The sequence below is a fragment of the Topomyia yanbarensis genome, chromosome 2 (assembly GCF_030247195.1).
Source record: "Topomyia yanbarensis strain Yona2022 chromosome 2, ASM3024719v1, whole genome shotgun sequence".
NCBI classification, from domain to species: Eukaryota; Metazoa; Arthropoda; class Insecta; order Diptera; family Culicidae; genus Topomyia; species Topomyia yanbarensis.
Window position 1 is genome coordinate 334,475,923 of NC_080671.1, and position 17,589 is coordinate 334,493,511.

A 17,589-nucleotide genomic window follows, 5' to 3' on the forward strand; every position below is an offset into this window, starting at 1 on the left:
ATTTGATCCAAGAATCGTATAGCTCACCAATGACATCAATTATACTATCACACTGTCTAGAACAATATTGATTATAACAACTATTGAATAGAATAAAAAAAATTGCATGTGTCCGTAAAAAAAATAAAATTTTCATTATTTTCATTAGACGCTTTGGTTGTAGTTAGGATACTAAGACTACGTAGTTAATGAGAATTGTCAAGAAAGATCCGGTATGCGGTTACATTTACTCTTTCCGCATCGCACGTCCTGTCCCAAGTTTTGCCTGGTGCCAGAATTTAAAAATTCTTGCATCAACAACTCTGGCAAAGACGCTGCACTTCTAAATAGTCACAATCTTGAGATTCAGAAGTCATTATTGTGCATTTTCGCTAGTGGCAGAATCCTAAACTATTCAGTGTATCACTTCGTAGGTTTTTATGTCTTGTGCAACTATATCCGGAATTCGAGATACAGAAGGCCAAAAATGGCATGCTCACTAGCGCCACTTAATAGCAAAATATCGAACTCTTTTTCATACCACCTCGTTGGTTTTGATCTCCGAAACAACATTGCCTAAGCCATATATTGGTCGGTGTTAAGTCAGACCGGACTAAGTGACAAAATATTGACATCAAGAAAAACGAGTTAAAAGTTTCAATCGCAGCATCCTTTACATTATGATTGGAAATTTATTCTTGCCATAATTCTTGTTTATTGTTACATATTTCAAATCTGCCAAAAGTCGAATGTAGCTGACGATATTCTTTATCCAGAGATATCATTATCTCAATTTTTGATGTTTTGCGACTTAGTCCGGTCTGACTTAACACCGACCATATCAGCTTAAGAATCAAAAACTTTAGATACAGCGGATCGAAAAAAATAATGCTCACTGGCGCCGCCTGGCAGCAGAACTCCGACATATTCATTAGCCCATCCAAAAGGCCATAATCTACTGTCCAAGTTTGCAGAAGAAAGACTATCTGTGTTGTACAAAGTACAACGCGCGAGTACTCGTGTCGCAAAATTTGGCGCGAGTGCCGGTGGGTTAAAACAAAAGAAGTTCAGCGTGGCCACCGACATTGTGGGAGACCTTTCTAGAGGTTCAATACAATTAAGCGGATAAAAAAGTAGTCAATTATGTTTGCCCTCTACACCAGCCGGCCCCCTTAATATGATATTTTAAACAACTTTTCTTATGGTACCAAGCCATTTACTATTTTTGAACAGTTAGTTCTCCATAATTACTTCTAGGAGAAATAATCACTAGAATTTATATATCAAAAGGTGCGCTGTTTTGTTGGAAAATTTCTTCGAAGTTGTTAAACCTTCAAAGTTGACGATTTTGAAATTATGTGATCTTGACAGTTGAGAAAGTTTTCGGAAATTTGTCCCCCTTTAAAAGTTCACATTCGTTGACATCATTGACATATTATACAAGAAATTAATCTATACCTAGAGGTTTGAAAAGCTCGATATTGGTTCTCTTTGTTCGTAGGCTAAAATTACATTAAACATATTAAACATTTTATATTTTTATTCCTCACTTACCAATTTTCAATAACTAAAAATCATAACGTTGCATAAAGAGTATTGGTTTTAGGGGCAAAACTAAACCAATTTTGAATATCGGTGCATGAAAATACATCTACACAATTCAATGAATTCGACCCGGAAAACATTTCGTAAATTTACTCAAAATTCAATGAACAATTTCTCAAAAATCAATATGGGTCATTCCACGCGAAGTGATCAAAGCACTTGTAATCGACCTTCACGGACTTTAACCAAATTTGGAGGAATTGTTCATCTAGGGCCAATATATAATAACCCACCGCGGTGCACCGATTTGGAAATTTGCCAAAACCCTTGATTTTCTTTTGATCATATTTCCGGTTTTATTTACTCTAGAATCAAACCGCAAGATGACTTTTGAAGAAAATTGTCTAGGATCTAGGTCTAGGAGTCTAGAAAAAATATTAATTTTTGGCGACAGTGCTGCCAACTATGCAATTTTTTCAGTTGAATATTAAAAGTTAATTTTTCTCTCAATTCATATATTTTAATTTTGAAAATTTTAATACCATCGTGTTTCTCAGACATTTTTACATAAAATACACTTATAATCTCAATATAATTTGAGCGAATCCTGAGATACACAGTTTTAAAGAGAAAAATCGCAATAGACCTTTCTCGTCCGACCTAACCCCCTTTTTTCTTATTTTTATTTAAAAGACTGCACATTTTTAAGAATATTGCCGTTGAAATGAGACTATTTGGAGCTATCGTGATTTTTTAATGATTTTTTGAAATTTGAAAAATGCAAGAATGTTGAGTATTTTTTTCACCTTTGCAAGAATGGTGGGACTCAAAATGTGTGTTTAGGCAACACTGTTTTGTATATTTTTGCTTGAGTTCCTGGCAACGCGGCAAATGAAGTGGTGAGTCGCGGTACAAAGTTCACTGGTTATGTAAACAAACTAAAGTGAACCTCTCGGTGGAGAACATTGCATGATAATGTTTAACCTCACTTTTTTGACAGTTCAGAGAGATTGTTTACATGGTCTTGGAATTTTTGTTGATTTGATCATAGTATGAGAAACTTGGTTTGGTTCGCTGCCAAATGTTAACACTTTCCAAACAAGGTCGCTCAGCTGTAATTTTTTATTTGATGACGGCATCGTACATTGTTCCGTTAAATTTAACATTTTTACTTTTCTTGTACATGATTCATTGTAGAAGTAAGGAATTTCTAGCCAAACATTTGAAAAAGGCCCACTGCCAAGTGCAAACAAATCGAATTTTCATGTTCTCTATTAAAATCCTGGGACAAAACCTGTGGATATATGTTTTTTTTTCTTTTTTTTCTGATCATTTGATCTCTTGTCTTACATAGCCACTCTTTCTTTCTCACATATTTTAAATGGACTGGCTACATTTGACAGTTCCCCCTGACTGCATTTGACGGTTCCCTTTGGCTGCAATTGACATTAGGTTTTTTCGTATACACGTCACGTCCCAGTTAAAAACTATCTATCTGGCCATGTGCATAAACATAACGTAACAATGGATTATGAAGAATTTAGATAATGATTTTATAACAAATTATAAAAGGGTCCGGCTGGTATAAAAGTCCTAACTAGCAATACGCATATTATAAAATGATTATAAAGGATTATTGTAACTGATTCCAAAAGGATTATAAAGGCAGTGAAATACGTACTCAACGAATTAAGGGAAGTTTCTCATGTAAACAATATGCGTAATCAAACTAAATAAAACAGTATTAAATTTTTAAATAGAATTATAATGAATTCGACCAAAACTTCTTTTGCCTTTTCCCAAGGTTTACGTTGGGCAGTTAGACCCTTTTTAAATGTTTCAAATGTTTGGGTAGAATTTAGATTATTTTATCGTTGTTGCGATCAATTTTATTTGGTTTGTTTTGTTCACAATGTTAGTCGCAGAGCATTTTGGTGATCTATGGCAATTGATGACCTTTACACCCCATACTAGGTCTGCTCCTGTTGCAGCTGTCTCGCCCCGTCCGGCACCGATTCAACCGATGGTCCAGCCTGCGCCGCACTCGTCTGTCACTATGCCAGTGGCAGGGACTTGGATTAAAGGCTAAAAGGTCAGCTACGGCTACGGTTTGCCTTCGGCCACGTTGGACATTCGGCTAGCGGGAATATTCAGCGATTCCGATTCGAAGGAAGCAGCGCCAGTAGCAGACTGCTTCGGTTCAGCAATACGCTCCGGTATCAGACGAAGCTAACACTCCGGCAGGACGAAGGTTTCAATGAGGGGCTCAGGCATAAGTAGCAGAGTCCTTGCACTTACTGCTTGTTGAGTGAATAATTCCGACGAAACCACTGCCACTCTCGCCAAGCTTGATCACCGTCATAAGTGCGACGTCAGCGGTATAGTGCCAGGAATAGTCGAGAAGAGTGCCAGGACTGACTTGCCGAGATCTACAAGATTAAATAGCAGGGCGTTTTTAAAGTGACCGTAGTATAACGTAGAGGCTTTAGGCAGATGATTTATTCAGCAGAATAAGATAGCAAAATTACCCAAAACATAAGAGCTGGCTGCCGAAGTGAATCCACACACATCATCACCTACAGAGGCAAGCAATACAATTTTCATAGTATAATTTAATCGACCGAAATTGTAGTCCTCAGTCGAGAGAGAGACTGAGAGTAGCAGCAGCTAGGAATTTTCTTTCGAAAGCTAGCAGCGGTTTCGCGTATCTTGCGCTAAGTAGAGAGCGTTGCTATCAGATGAGAAAATACCTCGCATCTATGACCAGTACGACAAGGACGGTCTGCTGACCAACGGTTCTGTCCGGTACCACCATAACACACGGCACCGGCGACACATATATTCACAACATACTAATTACTTGTCCTTCCGAAAAAGTAAATAAATTGACTATGAAATTTATCATTCGCTGCCTAGTTATTTCGTGCCAATTTGAACAAGACAGCAGATAGCTTTATTGCGGTGCCAAAATGATGGCTACTCGGGATATAATATAAATATATCTATCTATCTATCTATCTATCTATATATATATATATATATATATATATATATATATATATATATATATATATATATATATATATATATATATATATATATATATATATATATATATATATATATATATATATATATATATATATATATATATATATATATATATATATATATATATATATATATATATATATATATATATATATATATATATATATATATATATATATATATATATATATATATATATATATATATATATATATATATATATATATATATATATATATATATATATATATATATATATATATATATATATATATAAAAGTCAATGTTTGTATGTATATGATTTATAGGCTCCCAAACGACTTAAGCGATTGCCGTAAAAATTTGTACATAGTAGGCATTTGTTATGGAGCGTGTTTGCGTGCTATTGGTTGGGGATTATCTACCCGCCAGATGGCGCTTCGGAAAAATTGTGTTTTCCTCATATTTCGTTGAAAGTCGCAGCAACGCGCGATGGGTATTAGCTAGTTTACATATAATTTCTCCTCCCTGATATTCTACCAGAATGTATAATAATAATGCAGAGCACTGCATTATTATTATCACTCCAATCAAATCCTTCTTACTCCTTATCGTCAGTGCCGAGCGCTATTTTGCATTTGCCGGCCAAATCAACGACAATGCGATAATCGACGAAACTTTTGCTGTAATGGAACTTGAACACGAATAATAAATAATTGTTCCATTCGAAAGCGATAACCTTGTTGTCCTCATGTTTGCAGCTGGTAGGCATTCTGATCAATGGAAAGGTTCTTCGATATGGGCATTGAACGATCAAAATCATTTCAACAACTTATCATCGACCGAATTCGTTACCTATAAAGTTCAGATAAACTTCACCACCTAAAAATGAATAATCAATCGGATCATCTTGTTAGGAATTAACCCACGAGCAAACAAACAAATGTGTACAAATCCTTATCCATCATCCAGAAAGCAATCGTTTTATAGCCCAATGCTTGATCTTACGATTCAGCATATGCCACCGGGTTTTACATCCAGCGCCGATTGGTCAATGTATGAACCAGGTTACCATTGTTCCAATCCTCATCCCTCTTGAGTTGATATTCTTTCAAAGAGCATCGAAAGTATTCAAGTAATGTAAATTTTAAAAGTCCGTGTCAACAAGTCTTAGGTAAACAAGCACACCGAACTGTCAGAAAAGTGAGGTTATACATTTTTCATACAATGCTCTATATTATTGACAGGTATATGAATGGATCATTTCAGCATCAGTGATGCCAGGTCTATTTAAACAATAGCCTGCAGTAAAAATATAAAAGTCTGCCGATTGCTACAAAAATCTTCAATAAATGTATATAATTTAAATGATCAAAAATGTTGAAGGCTGGTGTATAAATTGGCTGGCATAGGCTTTGTTCTGCTAAATATTTGTAATCTGCAAAAGATCTGCAGTGAAAATGCAAAATCTGCAGATTTACTAATATATATGCAGATCTGGCATCCTTTTAGTATTCCCCACAGGAAATTCATCCAAATGGTGTAAAAATATGGGGAAACAAGGCAAGATAGGTATTCAGAATATGGGGTTAAATGAGCAGCTTGCACTATTTTTGATTTTTTCAATAGTTAGAGGTACCAAATCATCGGGGCAATAGGCAGTAACGAATTGGGGATAAAAAAGGAAGCATCCTATCATATAAAATTTTTTAACGAGAAACGTCTATTCCCCATATAAAATCGCAAGCCTACAACACTAAAAAACCAACTTGAGTATTCTGAGTTCAAACATAATTGTTCGTGAAGTAGATGAGAAATGATGAAAAACTACGTTTTTGGTTTGCTTCTAGGAGATCAGGGTCGATTTTTATGACCGTTTTAAGATTTTCTCTATTTTGGCCAATAAAAATGGGTTTTTATATAAGAAAATGCGGCTTTGAGAAGATAAATGTATTTTTTTGTGTAAAAATGTCTGAGGAACACGATGGCATTAGAATTTTCAAAATTAAAATATATGTATTGAGAGCAAAATTAACTTTTAATATTTGACTAAAAAAATCGCATGGTTGGCAGCACTGCCGCCAAAAAGTGATATTTTTTCTAAACTCCTTAAACAAATTTTCTTCAAAAGCCATCTTGCGGTTTGATTCTAGAGTAAATAGAACCGACATAAAATAATCAAAAGAAAATCAAGGGTTTTGGCAATTTTCCAAAACGGTGGGTGCTCCCATGACCCGAGGGGTGGTTCAATTGACACAAAAATTTCGGTTTTTATATATTGGTCCTAGATGAACAATACCTCCAAATTTGGTGCAAATCCGTGAAGGTCGATTTCAAGTTTGCATCTTTTTTATCACTTCGTGTGGAATGACCCATATGAAAGTTCGCTGCAAAGAAAAAAGCCATTTTTTCCTATAGTTAAGGTTTTTGACTCTTGTATTAGGCAATGCGCTCAACCGAGAGTTTGATGTTCCATGTTATATGAATACACAGATCGTCATATAATCCTCCTAGCAGTGTGGTAAAAGATTTTCCATATACATAGTTCATACAGTATTTTGACTCTATAACTTCTAGTGACAAATTAAAACATACATGATTCTTCCTACGGAAATAATCCTATTTTTGCCATGTTTTAGTCATCACCCTATTCACACGAAGCCGTTCACTAGAGCAGCATCAGCCATTTTTGTTCAACGCATTGACTTAAATGAGCGATCGAAAATAAAATCGCAAGGACAGAACATGCTTCGTAAAGCTCATTTCAAAAATATTAAATATAAAGATTGGAAATAAACTTCAAGCGTGAAAATCGAACTCAGCATAAGCATCTATTGAAAAAAAAATTCACCCGTAAAACTAGGTAAGGATGAACCTCCAGTATAGAGATACCGGTTAAAAATAAATAAATCTTTCGCAGGAGCATACGTATATCGCGATGTTCATGAACTACTAAACTGAAACAACTACTTTGTAAAAATCGAATATATTTTTACCGATATTTATGCTGAATGATTGTTTTATCCAACTCTTACAAAGAAAAGTACCAAGCCGGTTTTTATGCTTGTAACTTATATCCGTTTTTTGTATTCTAATATATTTGAAGCGGCTTTTACGATGCATGTAGGGTAGGGTTCCAACTAAGTTTATTTCCAAATGATTGACGAATTAAAAACATATTCATCACAATCCATATTGGATAAAGGGTGTCCCACATCAAATTGCATCACGGAAAAAAACGCTGTAGAAAATAACCCATTGGGTACTGTGTTTTGAAAATATGAGTAGAAGTAGTTTAGAGGGTATTGTTTACATTTTATTTTTATTGCTGTCAGGTATTCGAAAATTGTAAAAAATGGCGTCACCCGAAAAGCAACGTTGCGAATTGATTTTGGGCAATTACCTGGAAAATCCTCAACTGTTTCATCGAAAAACAACCTAGAATCAACTGTGAGTCGTCTGATTAAACGTTACTACCAAACTCGAAGCATCGATCTGAAGAAGAATTCGGTTAGAATGGATATTCTATTAGTGATCAGGATCACTAAAGTGTTTAAGCGGAATCCCAATGTATAGGTAGGTTATAGGAAATTAGTAAGTTTCTACTCAACTTCACACTTATTTTTTCTGCCCAATCTCATCTTTTTTCACATCTTTTTCCGAGATCTCAACAGCTGAGAGCTCAGTAAACAATTTTTTGGCTGAGATCTCAGTAAAAGTGACGTTTCATAACTGGTACTCGGAAAATATTTCACCGAAAATCAGCAAACAAATCTAAACTTTACTGAGATATCAGTTTCAAAATTTGCTGACAACACGGCTGTAGGGAAATTGCCGAGCCGAATTGAGTGTGTTCTCATTTTTATTTGTGAAACAGTTTATTTATAATGGCAGTTCGATTATTGGACAAACTTTACCCTTCCTTGTAGCAAAAGTTACGTTGTTTTCCGCTCAACTCTGCATATTTCTGCTTCCGGCTGGAATACCCCCCTTTTCGCCAAAAATGGCAGCAAACTTTTCATCGCCTCAACGTATCGCTCGTTACTGTACATTAGTTTACGGAATCGCCTGCCTGCTTCATTGTTTTGATGCAAAACCTCAAAACTCGTGTCCTCGGATGGATCCATGAGACATAGTGCCATCACACCGAAAATGGAGGACGCACCTGAAAAGTAGAGTTGTATTTTAAAACATTCTAGTTTCAATGCTAAGCGCGGGAAAACGAACCATAGACTAGTCTATCGTAGAAGTCAAACTGTAACTGCTTCAATGTGGGAAGACGTTTACCATAACCAAGTAATGCCAAATTGTACACAAGTTTTTCGTGGTAATAGCGAATGAAGTAACTGAGTTTGGACAGTTTAATATCGTTTCTGACGGTGGAAAATAGGAAGAAATTCAAATCAAGTACCGGTGATCCATAGAAACAAACTTGAAAGTCTATTAGTTTACTCTGCTTCAAAATGTTCTTGTTGTCGTACTGAAACATAACATTATTACACCAGAAGTCCCCGTGGTTCAGAACGTTAAATCCATTCGGATCTACCACAAGACAGTTCAATGTTCGACTGAACGCTACTGGCTGCAGGTTTCGTAGGTCGTCTACGTGATCCTTTGCGAACGGAAACGTTTCAAGGGCTTCCAAACAAGCATTGTATGCTGGAGAGAACATGGATTCCATCATGGGAAGGTTCTTCCTGCTGTACAGTCCTTCTTTGTACGCTTCTGAATAATCACCGTGCAGTTCTCTGTACACCGCTGATGCGGCGTGAAATTGCGCGAGCTTTTCGAGAATTGACTCTACATGGATTGAATCCAATCCATCTTGCCGCTTAGCTACTCTATAGTTGACACAGCATAGGTCTTCCATAACGATGATATCACCGGGAACTGCTTTGCAAATTTTCAGACACCTTGGTCCAATCTCAACATTAGCAGACTTCTTTCTGTACAGTTCTTCGAAAGCTGGAATAATTCGGGTGTACATATCGATCTCTTTATCGAAGGGTTCTAGCTGTTGGCTGAAATCTTCAGCCAATCCTGTTGGACGAGTTTTAACAATAACTGAAAATGTATCAACAGAGGATGTTACTCTGTTCTCCACTTCCAATTTAGCTCGATACATGGTCGATCCGAAGTTGTCTCCCTTTTTGGTAGCAATTTCAACCGATACTCGGCGAATACTGAATTGTCCGGTTCGCAATTGGAGTTTCATTTCGACAACCTCGTTGAAAAAATCCTTTCGGAACCAGCCAGGAAGCGTCAAGAAATCACTAATAATACCACTGGGTGTTTGATAACCGCTGTGTCGAATATCGAACGCTCCGTGATCGAGTAAATATGGGAGTATTTCCGTCATTTGCTTTACAAAGGCCGGATTTCCGTACATTTTTTCTCGGTAAATGCGACCCCCGTCACCATCTGACATAAGCGTATCTATGGAAGCATTTTCCGTTTTCTCCATCAAACAAATCGGTAGCACTCCCATGCAGGCACCGGACGCATACAGGATCCGATCGATGTAATCCAGGTGGAGGTCCTTCAGACTTGGCCCTCGTTTCGAATAGCCTAGCAGTTGAAGATTTTCGATCAGATGCTGGTGGTAGAACAGGATCATGTTGTCTAGCTGGGGAAATCTATCTTCTCCTCTTACAGATGTGAAAATGAAGTAAATCAGATCGAGTACGGGTGATGACCAGATTCCCATTTGATAGTCTACCTAAAGATAATATAAATATAAGGATTTTTGTTTATTTTCTTTGTCTAAAGGTAGCATGCATGTAAGATATAACAACGTTTTATCGTTCTTAACGTAACGTAATGAATAATTCTCCACTGTACTTACAAACAACAATTCCTTGATAGAATTATCAGCATCGTACTGAAACATCATATTGTTACACCAAGCATCTCCATGATTAAGCACATTGAATCCGCTGACAGAAGGTTGAGTCACTTTCAGTAACTCACCGAACATAGAGAGTCCAAAATCGAACTGCCAAATAAAAAAAACAAAAACTCGTTTTCAAATATGTACTCTAGCTAGTAAACAACCATTCGACCAAACGAACCATCAAATCAGCGTAAAAATCACCATTCGGTCATGTGCGAGTCATTTTGGTTATTGTTTCCATCTGCGTTCTGAAATGCGCTGAAAACATTTGTTCGGATCGTTTGGAATACATTCCTTCATCGAATTTATCACTATATTGCCCATTCTTCTCATGGTACAGAGCAGAAGCTGCATGAAATTGTGCCAACTTCTTCAAAAATACTTTAACATGGCTTTGGTCAAGCTGCTCCCTTCGGTTTACCATTTTGAACTGTTTCTCATTCAAATCCTCCAACACCAGAACATCCGTTGGCTCGCGGCTATGTTTAAAGCATTTTGGCCCAAATGTCACGTTTACCCCCTTAGCACTGTACAACTGCTCGAATCCAGGCAGCAGTTTGGAGTAAACTTCCATCTCTTTGGGGAATACGTTCAGAATTTGAACAATCTCCTCGGTCATGCCAAGATCTGGCAGTGCCTTCACAATCAACGGCAGCTTTTGTACCGTACCATCACAGCAGCTAACGTCGATCGTTACGCGATAGATTTTTGAGACAAAATTATCCCCTGCTTCGGTGGCAGCTTCAACGCCGAGATCGTTTATTTTGAACTCGTCTACACTAAGTCCAAATTTGGTAGCTACCACGTCCTCAAAATATTCCTTAGTCATCCATGACGGGATTACACTCGCGCCTCCAGCCATCGTCACCGGCGTTCGATGTCCAACTGATTTGTCGCGAAATGCTGCTTTGTGTCCCACATAAGACGTTGCCACAAGTTTGATTCCGGACAAGTGATTAGACTCTAATCTATTTGGCACCAGTCATCCAGTGGTGAATTCAGGGGTGGGTTAAAATTAAAAAGCTAAAACGGCTGCGATGTCGAGCGCGAAAAAATCAAATTTGTAAAAAAACAGACTTCATACACCTGGCAGTGAGATGAGACATTTCTCACACATATCGCTGTTGTTCATTAGTTTACAGAACTCATGCGAAGAAATCACCTAACTAGAGATGTGATGAACGCAGAACTGAATAAATCATAGAAAATCAATAAAGCGAATGAAATTTAAAAACACAGAAATCGCAAAAAAGGTAAAAAAATATCGAATTCTTAATATGAGTAGAATGATCAATTAAAATCAAAATAAAAAAATAAATAAATCTAATTAGTCCATCTCATTAAATGAAAAATTAGAAAAGTGAAAATCAAATTAATAAATTAGATAAAATGAATCAAGAAAATGACTGAATCGAATTTTATTAATAAAATAAAGAAACAGAACAAAATGCATGAACTGAAAAATGTAATAAGATGAATAAAATGTAGAATATCAATAAAATGATTTCATTAATTGAAATAATAATAGTAAAATTAATTTAATAAAATAAACAAGTTAAATTAATTAGTTGAAATAATGAATTTAATTAAATAAATGAATTATAAGAATTAAATTAATGAAATTAGTCAAATAAATATAATAAATAAAATTTATTAAAGTAATGAAACTTATGAAATTAATAAAAAATATAAAATGAACAATATGAATGAAAGGAACAAAAATAATAAAATTAATACGATGAATGAGGTTTGATAGTAAAACAGTTATTTTATTTTGTTATTGCGATTTACGTTGTTTCATTTATTTCCTAAATCTAGAAGAAATTAACATTAAGCTTTCTTAAAAAATAATCTCTTGTTCTTTAGCGCAAAATAATCCCCACGTTATTTTGACCGTTGCACAATCCCAAATAACATGTGACCTATTGATGCATGGAATTTTTTAAATATTTAAAGTTATGTTTTTGTATGAGCTGACTGGAATTTTTTAAAAACATTTTTTTATCATTTGAATTATGTATCCTGCAATAAGCAAAGCCAATTTGAAATCACTACGCTTTTAGTTGGAAGTATGATTTGGCATAAAACGTTATTAGAAGAAAATGATGCATTATTGCATGTATTTTAAAAATACATTGTGAGTTTTTGCGGTTCCTATTCCTCTCGAATGAAAATTTGAACTTTGAGCATGATACCTGCTATTAATTTCTGCATAAGCTGCTAGTTAACATCATCGGCTGCTTTTTTACAATATCTAGTTATTGGAATAGCTTCCTTAGCCAATGCCATGTCTCCATTCTATGTATTTATAGAGTGTATAGATATGGATTAGGTGGAATTCCTGTTTCCGTCAAACTTGACCGCAACAACAATTTTATACTCCTTGGGATTTTTTTTTCCTTTTTTATTTCGACTAACATAAGTCACATTTTCTTTTTTACATTTTAACGACATTCAATTAGCTAGAGATTACTGGGTAGGGAAAGTTATGAAAATTAGAGTCATAGTACTCAAGTGAGAGCAAGGATGTGAAGTAAACAGATCGGAAATCTAGAAGTGGCAGAGTCATTAGAACAGGCTTAATATCGTACGGGCTTAATCTTTGTCGTCTGTTAATTTAGGCAGTATAACTACGAATCACCCGAGCTCACTGACATGCGTCGTGGTATCGATAGACGTATCCATCTTTACCGTGACAACCGACAAAAATTAAGCCACGCAAGATCACCACTGAAAACCTGTCGACGATTAGCATCAATCTTAATGATGATTGCTGCTGTTTATCTCTGTTTGCCTTTGCCTCCTTGGGAATATTTCAGTGATCTTTGACAACATAAAGTTTCTGGTCCGGAAGCTGTTTAAAGCCAAATAAATTGAAATACGTCACATCAGCCTTTTATTGCATTTATTGAATTTGTTCAGATCCTGATCTTACCTTGAAGACCAGCGATTTTGGCCGTAATACTTTGCTTTACGGTCCAGTTCGATTGCTTGATAGACCGATACTTGAAGAAAACTTCCCACACCCATGCCCGAATGTCCTGGATTAGCTTTGAAAGTCGTCATGAAGTCCTGACGCAGTTTCCGGAATCGCTTCGACGACACGATGGCACCTTCTGGACAACAGACAAACATTACTTGAAATCTGCACATATAGAGGATTGGCCATTATGATCGATCATCATTCCCGGGTTTTCATTTCTTTTGGGTAGAATTAGTTCTCTCTTTTTCCAACGAGTGACAATTTATGAAAACATCAACTTTTTGCAAATTTTTTGCACAAGGTCTCAAGAGAGAGACATTGATCACAAAGAGCACTGTACCAGATAAGAAGAAGCATAACAATTCTACATTCGCATAGCTTCAAATGATTCTAACTTGGACTTTTTTTTAAAAATTTTAGAATTAAGTTGGGAAAATTTTGTTAAAAATCGGAGTGGATCTCAACATACGAGCTATTTCGTTTTTATTCCACCTAACATTGTGATGAGACATTTCTTATGACTCTCTTCGGATAATATATCGATTAAGAATATTTAGAACTTTATATTTCGCGATGTTTTTGATGCAGAGAACCGAGAACTGAAAGTGCAGTTCTTGATATCACGCTACCTCTGAGCAATTCGAGAAATCGTGCTCACCGCAAGCCATAAGAAATAAACCGCGTTGTGGAGCGACGGTCACTACTCCGTTTACTAAAGCTATTAATATTTCTCAAATACTTTTTAATTTTTACAACCTTACTGGTGAAAGTTGTTTAATAAGCTTTTGTAATATTGTGTAGGAAAAACCTGTTTTAATCCACCTAGCGGTGCAATTGTGCCTTTCTCATTTCTCTAAACTATGGCACGGAGGCTTTTTATGTTCAACATAATCGTGGAAATGTCCATTACATTCTTAGTACACTTTGCACTTATACACAATGGCATGCCAGCCACGAACTTGATGAGCTACGTGTCGACGGTGAAACACTTGAAACAAAAAAATATCATACTCCATTAGCCTAATCAGCATTAGATCAATGTTATCTGCTTGCTAACTCATTTTGTCATGCGGGGGTGGGTATGTGAACGAACGACTCCCCAGCTTAAATTGGTATGCTTTGTGATATAGTGGTGGTTTAAAGATGATGGGGTTGAAAGGGAGGGGTATGAGGGCTGGATGGGGTGGTGGTCTGAGGGGTGATTTAAGGAGATTTTTAAAGGAGGGGTGCGAACAGTAGAGGGGGGGTGTAACCCCTCTCCGTAAACCATCAACTACGCCCCTGTTCAAATCCAGAAACCCTAAACGAGTCGAAAAAAAAATTTGGCCGGGATTAGGTTGACGTTTTTCAGAGTGATTGCATAACCTTTCTATATGAGAAAGGCAAAAATGTGCCAAAATCCAAAAAAGTGAATAGTAGTAAAATTTTTTTTTCGAGTTTGCATCAAATCTCGACGTTTCATGCACCTTGAACACATTTAGCATCAAAATTAAAAATTCTATTTTTAATTTTTCCTATAGTTTATATGAGAAATTTCTGTGTGGCCGCACTCTGAAACCCGTAATTCCGGAACCAGAATTCCGATCGATCCAAAATTCAATAGCAGCCGATGGGAAGGTTGCACCTTTCATTTGAGACTAGGTTTGGGCAAATCGGTCCAGCCATCTCTGAGCAAAATGAGTGACATTATTTGACACATACGCACATACATACACACACACATACACACACACATACACACACACATACACACACATACATACACATACATACATACACACACATACAGACTTTTTCCGATCTCTACGAACTGAGTCGAATGGGATATGACACTCGGCCCTCCGGGCCGGGATTAGGTTGACGTTTTTCAGAGTGATTGCATAACCTTTCTATATGAGAAAGGCAAAAATGTGCCAAAATCCAAAAAAGTGAATAGTAGTAAAATTTTTTTTTCGAGTTTGCATCAAATCTCGACGTTTCATGCACCTTGAACACATTTAGCATCAAAAATAAAAATTCTATTTTTAATTTTTCCTATAGTTTATATGAGAAATTTCTGTGTGGCCGCACTCTGAAACCCGTAATTCCGGAACCAGAATTCCGATCGATCCAAAATTCAATAGCAGCCGATGGGAAGGTTGCACCTTTCATTTGAGACTAAGTTTGGGCAAATCGGTCCAGCCATCTCTGAGAAAAATGAGTGACATTATTTGACACATACGCACATACATACACACACACACACACATACACACACACATACACACACACATACATACATACACACACACATACAGACTTTTTCCGATCTCGACGAACTGAGTCGAATGGGATATGACACCCGGCCCTCCGGGCCGGGATTAGGTTGACGTTTTTCAGAGTGATTGCATAACCTTTCTATATGAGAAAGGCAAAAATGTGCCAAAATCCAAAAAAGTGAATCGTAGTCAAATTTTTTTTTCGAGTTTGCATCAAATCTCGACGTTTCATGCACCTTGAACACATATAGCATCAAAAATAAAAATTCTATTTTTAATTTTTCCTATAGTTTATATGAGAAATTTCTGTGTGGCCGTACTTTGAAACCCGTAATTCCGGAACCAGAATTCCGATCGATCCAAAATTCAATAGCAGCCGATGGGAAGGTTGCACCTTTCATTTGAGACTAAGTTTGGGCAAATCGGTCCAGCCATCTCTGAGAAAAATGAGTGACATTATTTGACACATACGCACATACATACACACACACACACATACACACACACATACACACACACATACATACATACACACACACATACAGACTTTTTCCGATCTCGACGAACTGAGTCGAATGGGATATGACACCCGGCCCTCCGGGCCGGGATTAGGTTGACGTTTTTCAGAGTGATTGCATAACCTTTCTATATGAGAAAGGCAAAAAGCTGAAAATTTCTGTGTTTTCTCAATCCGCAACATATAAGCCCTTACGTATACCAATTAATTTAAGAAGCCCTTTTAAGATAAACTATCGCACGAATGGGAACAGGTTTACCAAAATTTTGGAAGAAGTCGATTAAATAACTCCTTGAAAACTACCAAAATATCGTTGTAGTTCGATGCAATTGAAAAAATATCCTCAAAAATGGGATGTACCGTTTAATGTGGGACACAGTGAATGATGAATTCAGTAAAGACCCGTTTTTATCAGCCCATGCCGTATGTTAGGTTGACAATATGGGGACATTTACTAAATCGGGACATATTTGTTTCTTTCTTCATAATAAAATAAAGCTGTTAAAATATTCTTCCTTTCTTTGAGGTAGCCTGATAGCTATTTCTGATTATTTAATATAAATTTCTCTTAAGGGGGCCTTCTAGCGAAAATTTTAAAAACATGATTTTTCAATTTTTGCATATTTGCATCTTTTAGGTAAGAAAAATATGCTCAAGAAAGGATTTACTCGAATTCAGCCTTGTTCGTCTGCTAGAGCAAACATATTTTTATATGAGACTGACAAAATCGGGAGTAGACTAAATCGGAGGCTGATCAAAGAAGACCCATTTGATCAGCCTCCGATTTAGTCTACTCCCGATTTTGTCAGTCTCATATAAAAATATGTTTGCTCTAGCAGACGAACAAAGCTGAATTCGAGTAAATCCTTTCTTGAGCATATTTTTCTTACCTAAAAGATGCAAATATGCAAAAATTGAAAAATCATGTTTTTAAAATTTTCGCTGGAAGGCCCCCTGTATTATAATAGATAGATAGTATTCGAAGAAGTTTCTTGTGGACGAGTGTAGAACGACTTTACTTCTATTTAATTAGGATCAGCGGCGTAGCCAGAAATTCGGTATGGTTGGGGTTTAGTGAAAATCAAACTTAATGTCCAAATGGCATAATTCCGAAACCGTCATATTTGAAGTTTTAAAAATTGTGGAGAATTAATTTTTCAAAAAATAGTAACAGAGTCCGTTCTTTAGCGAATTTGTTGAGACTATCATTTAAAACAACTTTATTGCAGGAATGAATACTACATGTAGGAAGTATATCGAGTTCTAAAATGATATTTACGAAATGTTCCTTAATTTATTTTTTATCTTAAACAATTTTTATTGCGAGCTTCACAAATTCAAGCTTTGGATAAAATGTAAAATTTATTGCTTATAAATAGTACAA

The 17,589-nt window shown here is 36.2% G+C and overlaps 1 protein-coding gene across 1 annotated transcript; it reads right to left on the reverse strand.

The window, feature by feature from the left end:
* Positions 1–7,889: 7,889 nt before the first annotated feature.
* On the reverse strand, positions 7,890–11,322 carry LOC131683964 (uncharacterized). The gene is given in 4 exon segments (XM_058966390.1): positions 7,890–8,719; positions 8,782–10,273; positions 10,400–10,549; positions 10,626–11,322. Coding segments are annotated over 4 exon segments (2,556 nt in total). The 5' UTR covers positions 11,310–11,322; the 3' UTR covers positions 7,890–8,489.
* Between the last annotated feature and the right edge of the window lie 6,267 nt (positions 11,323–17,589).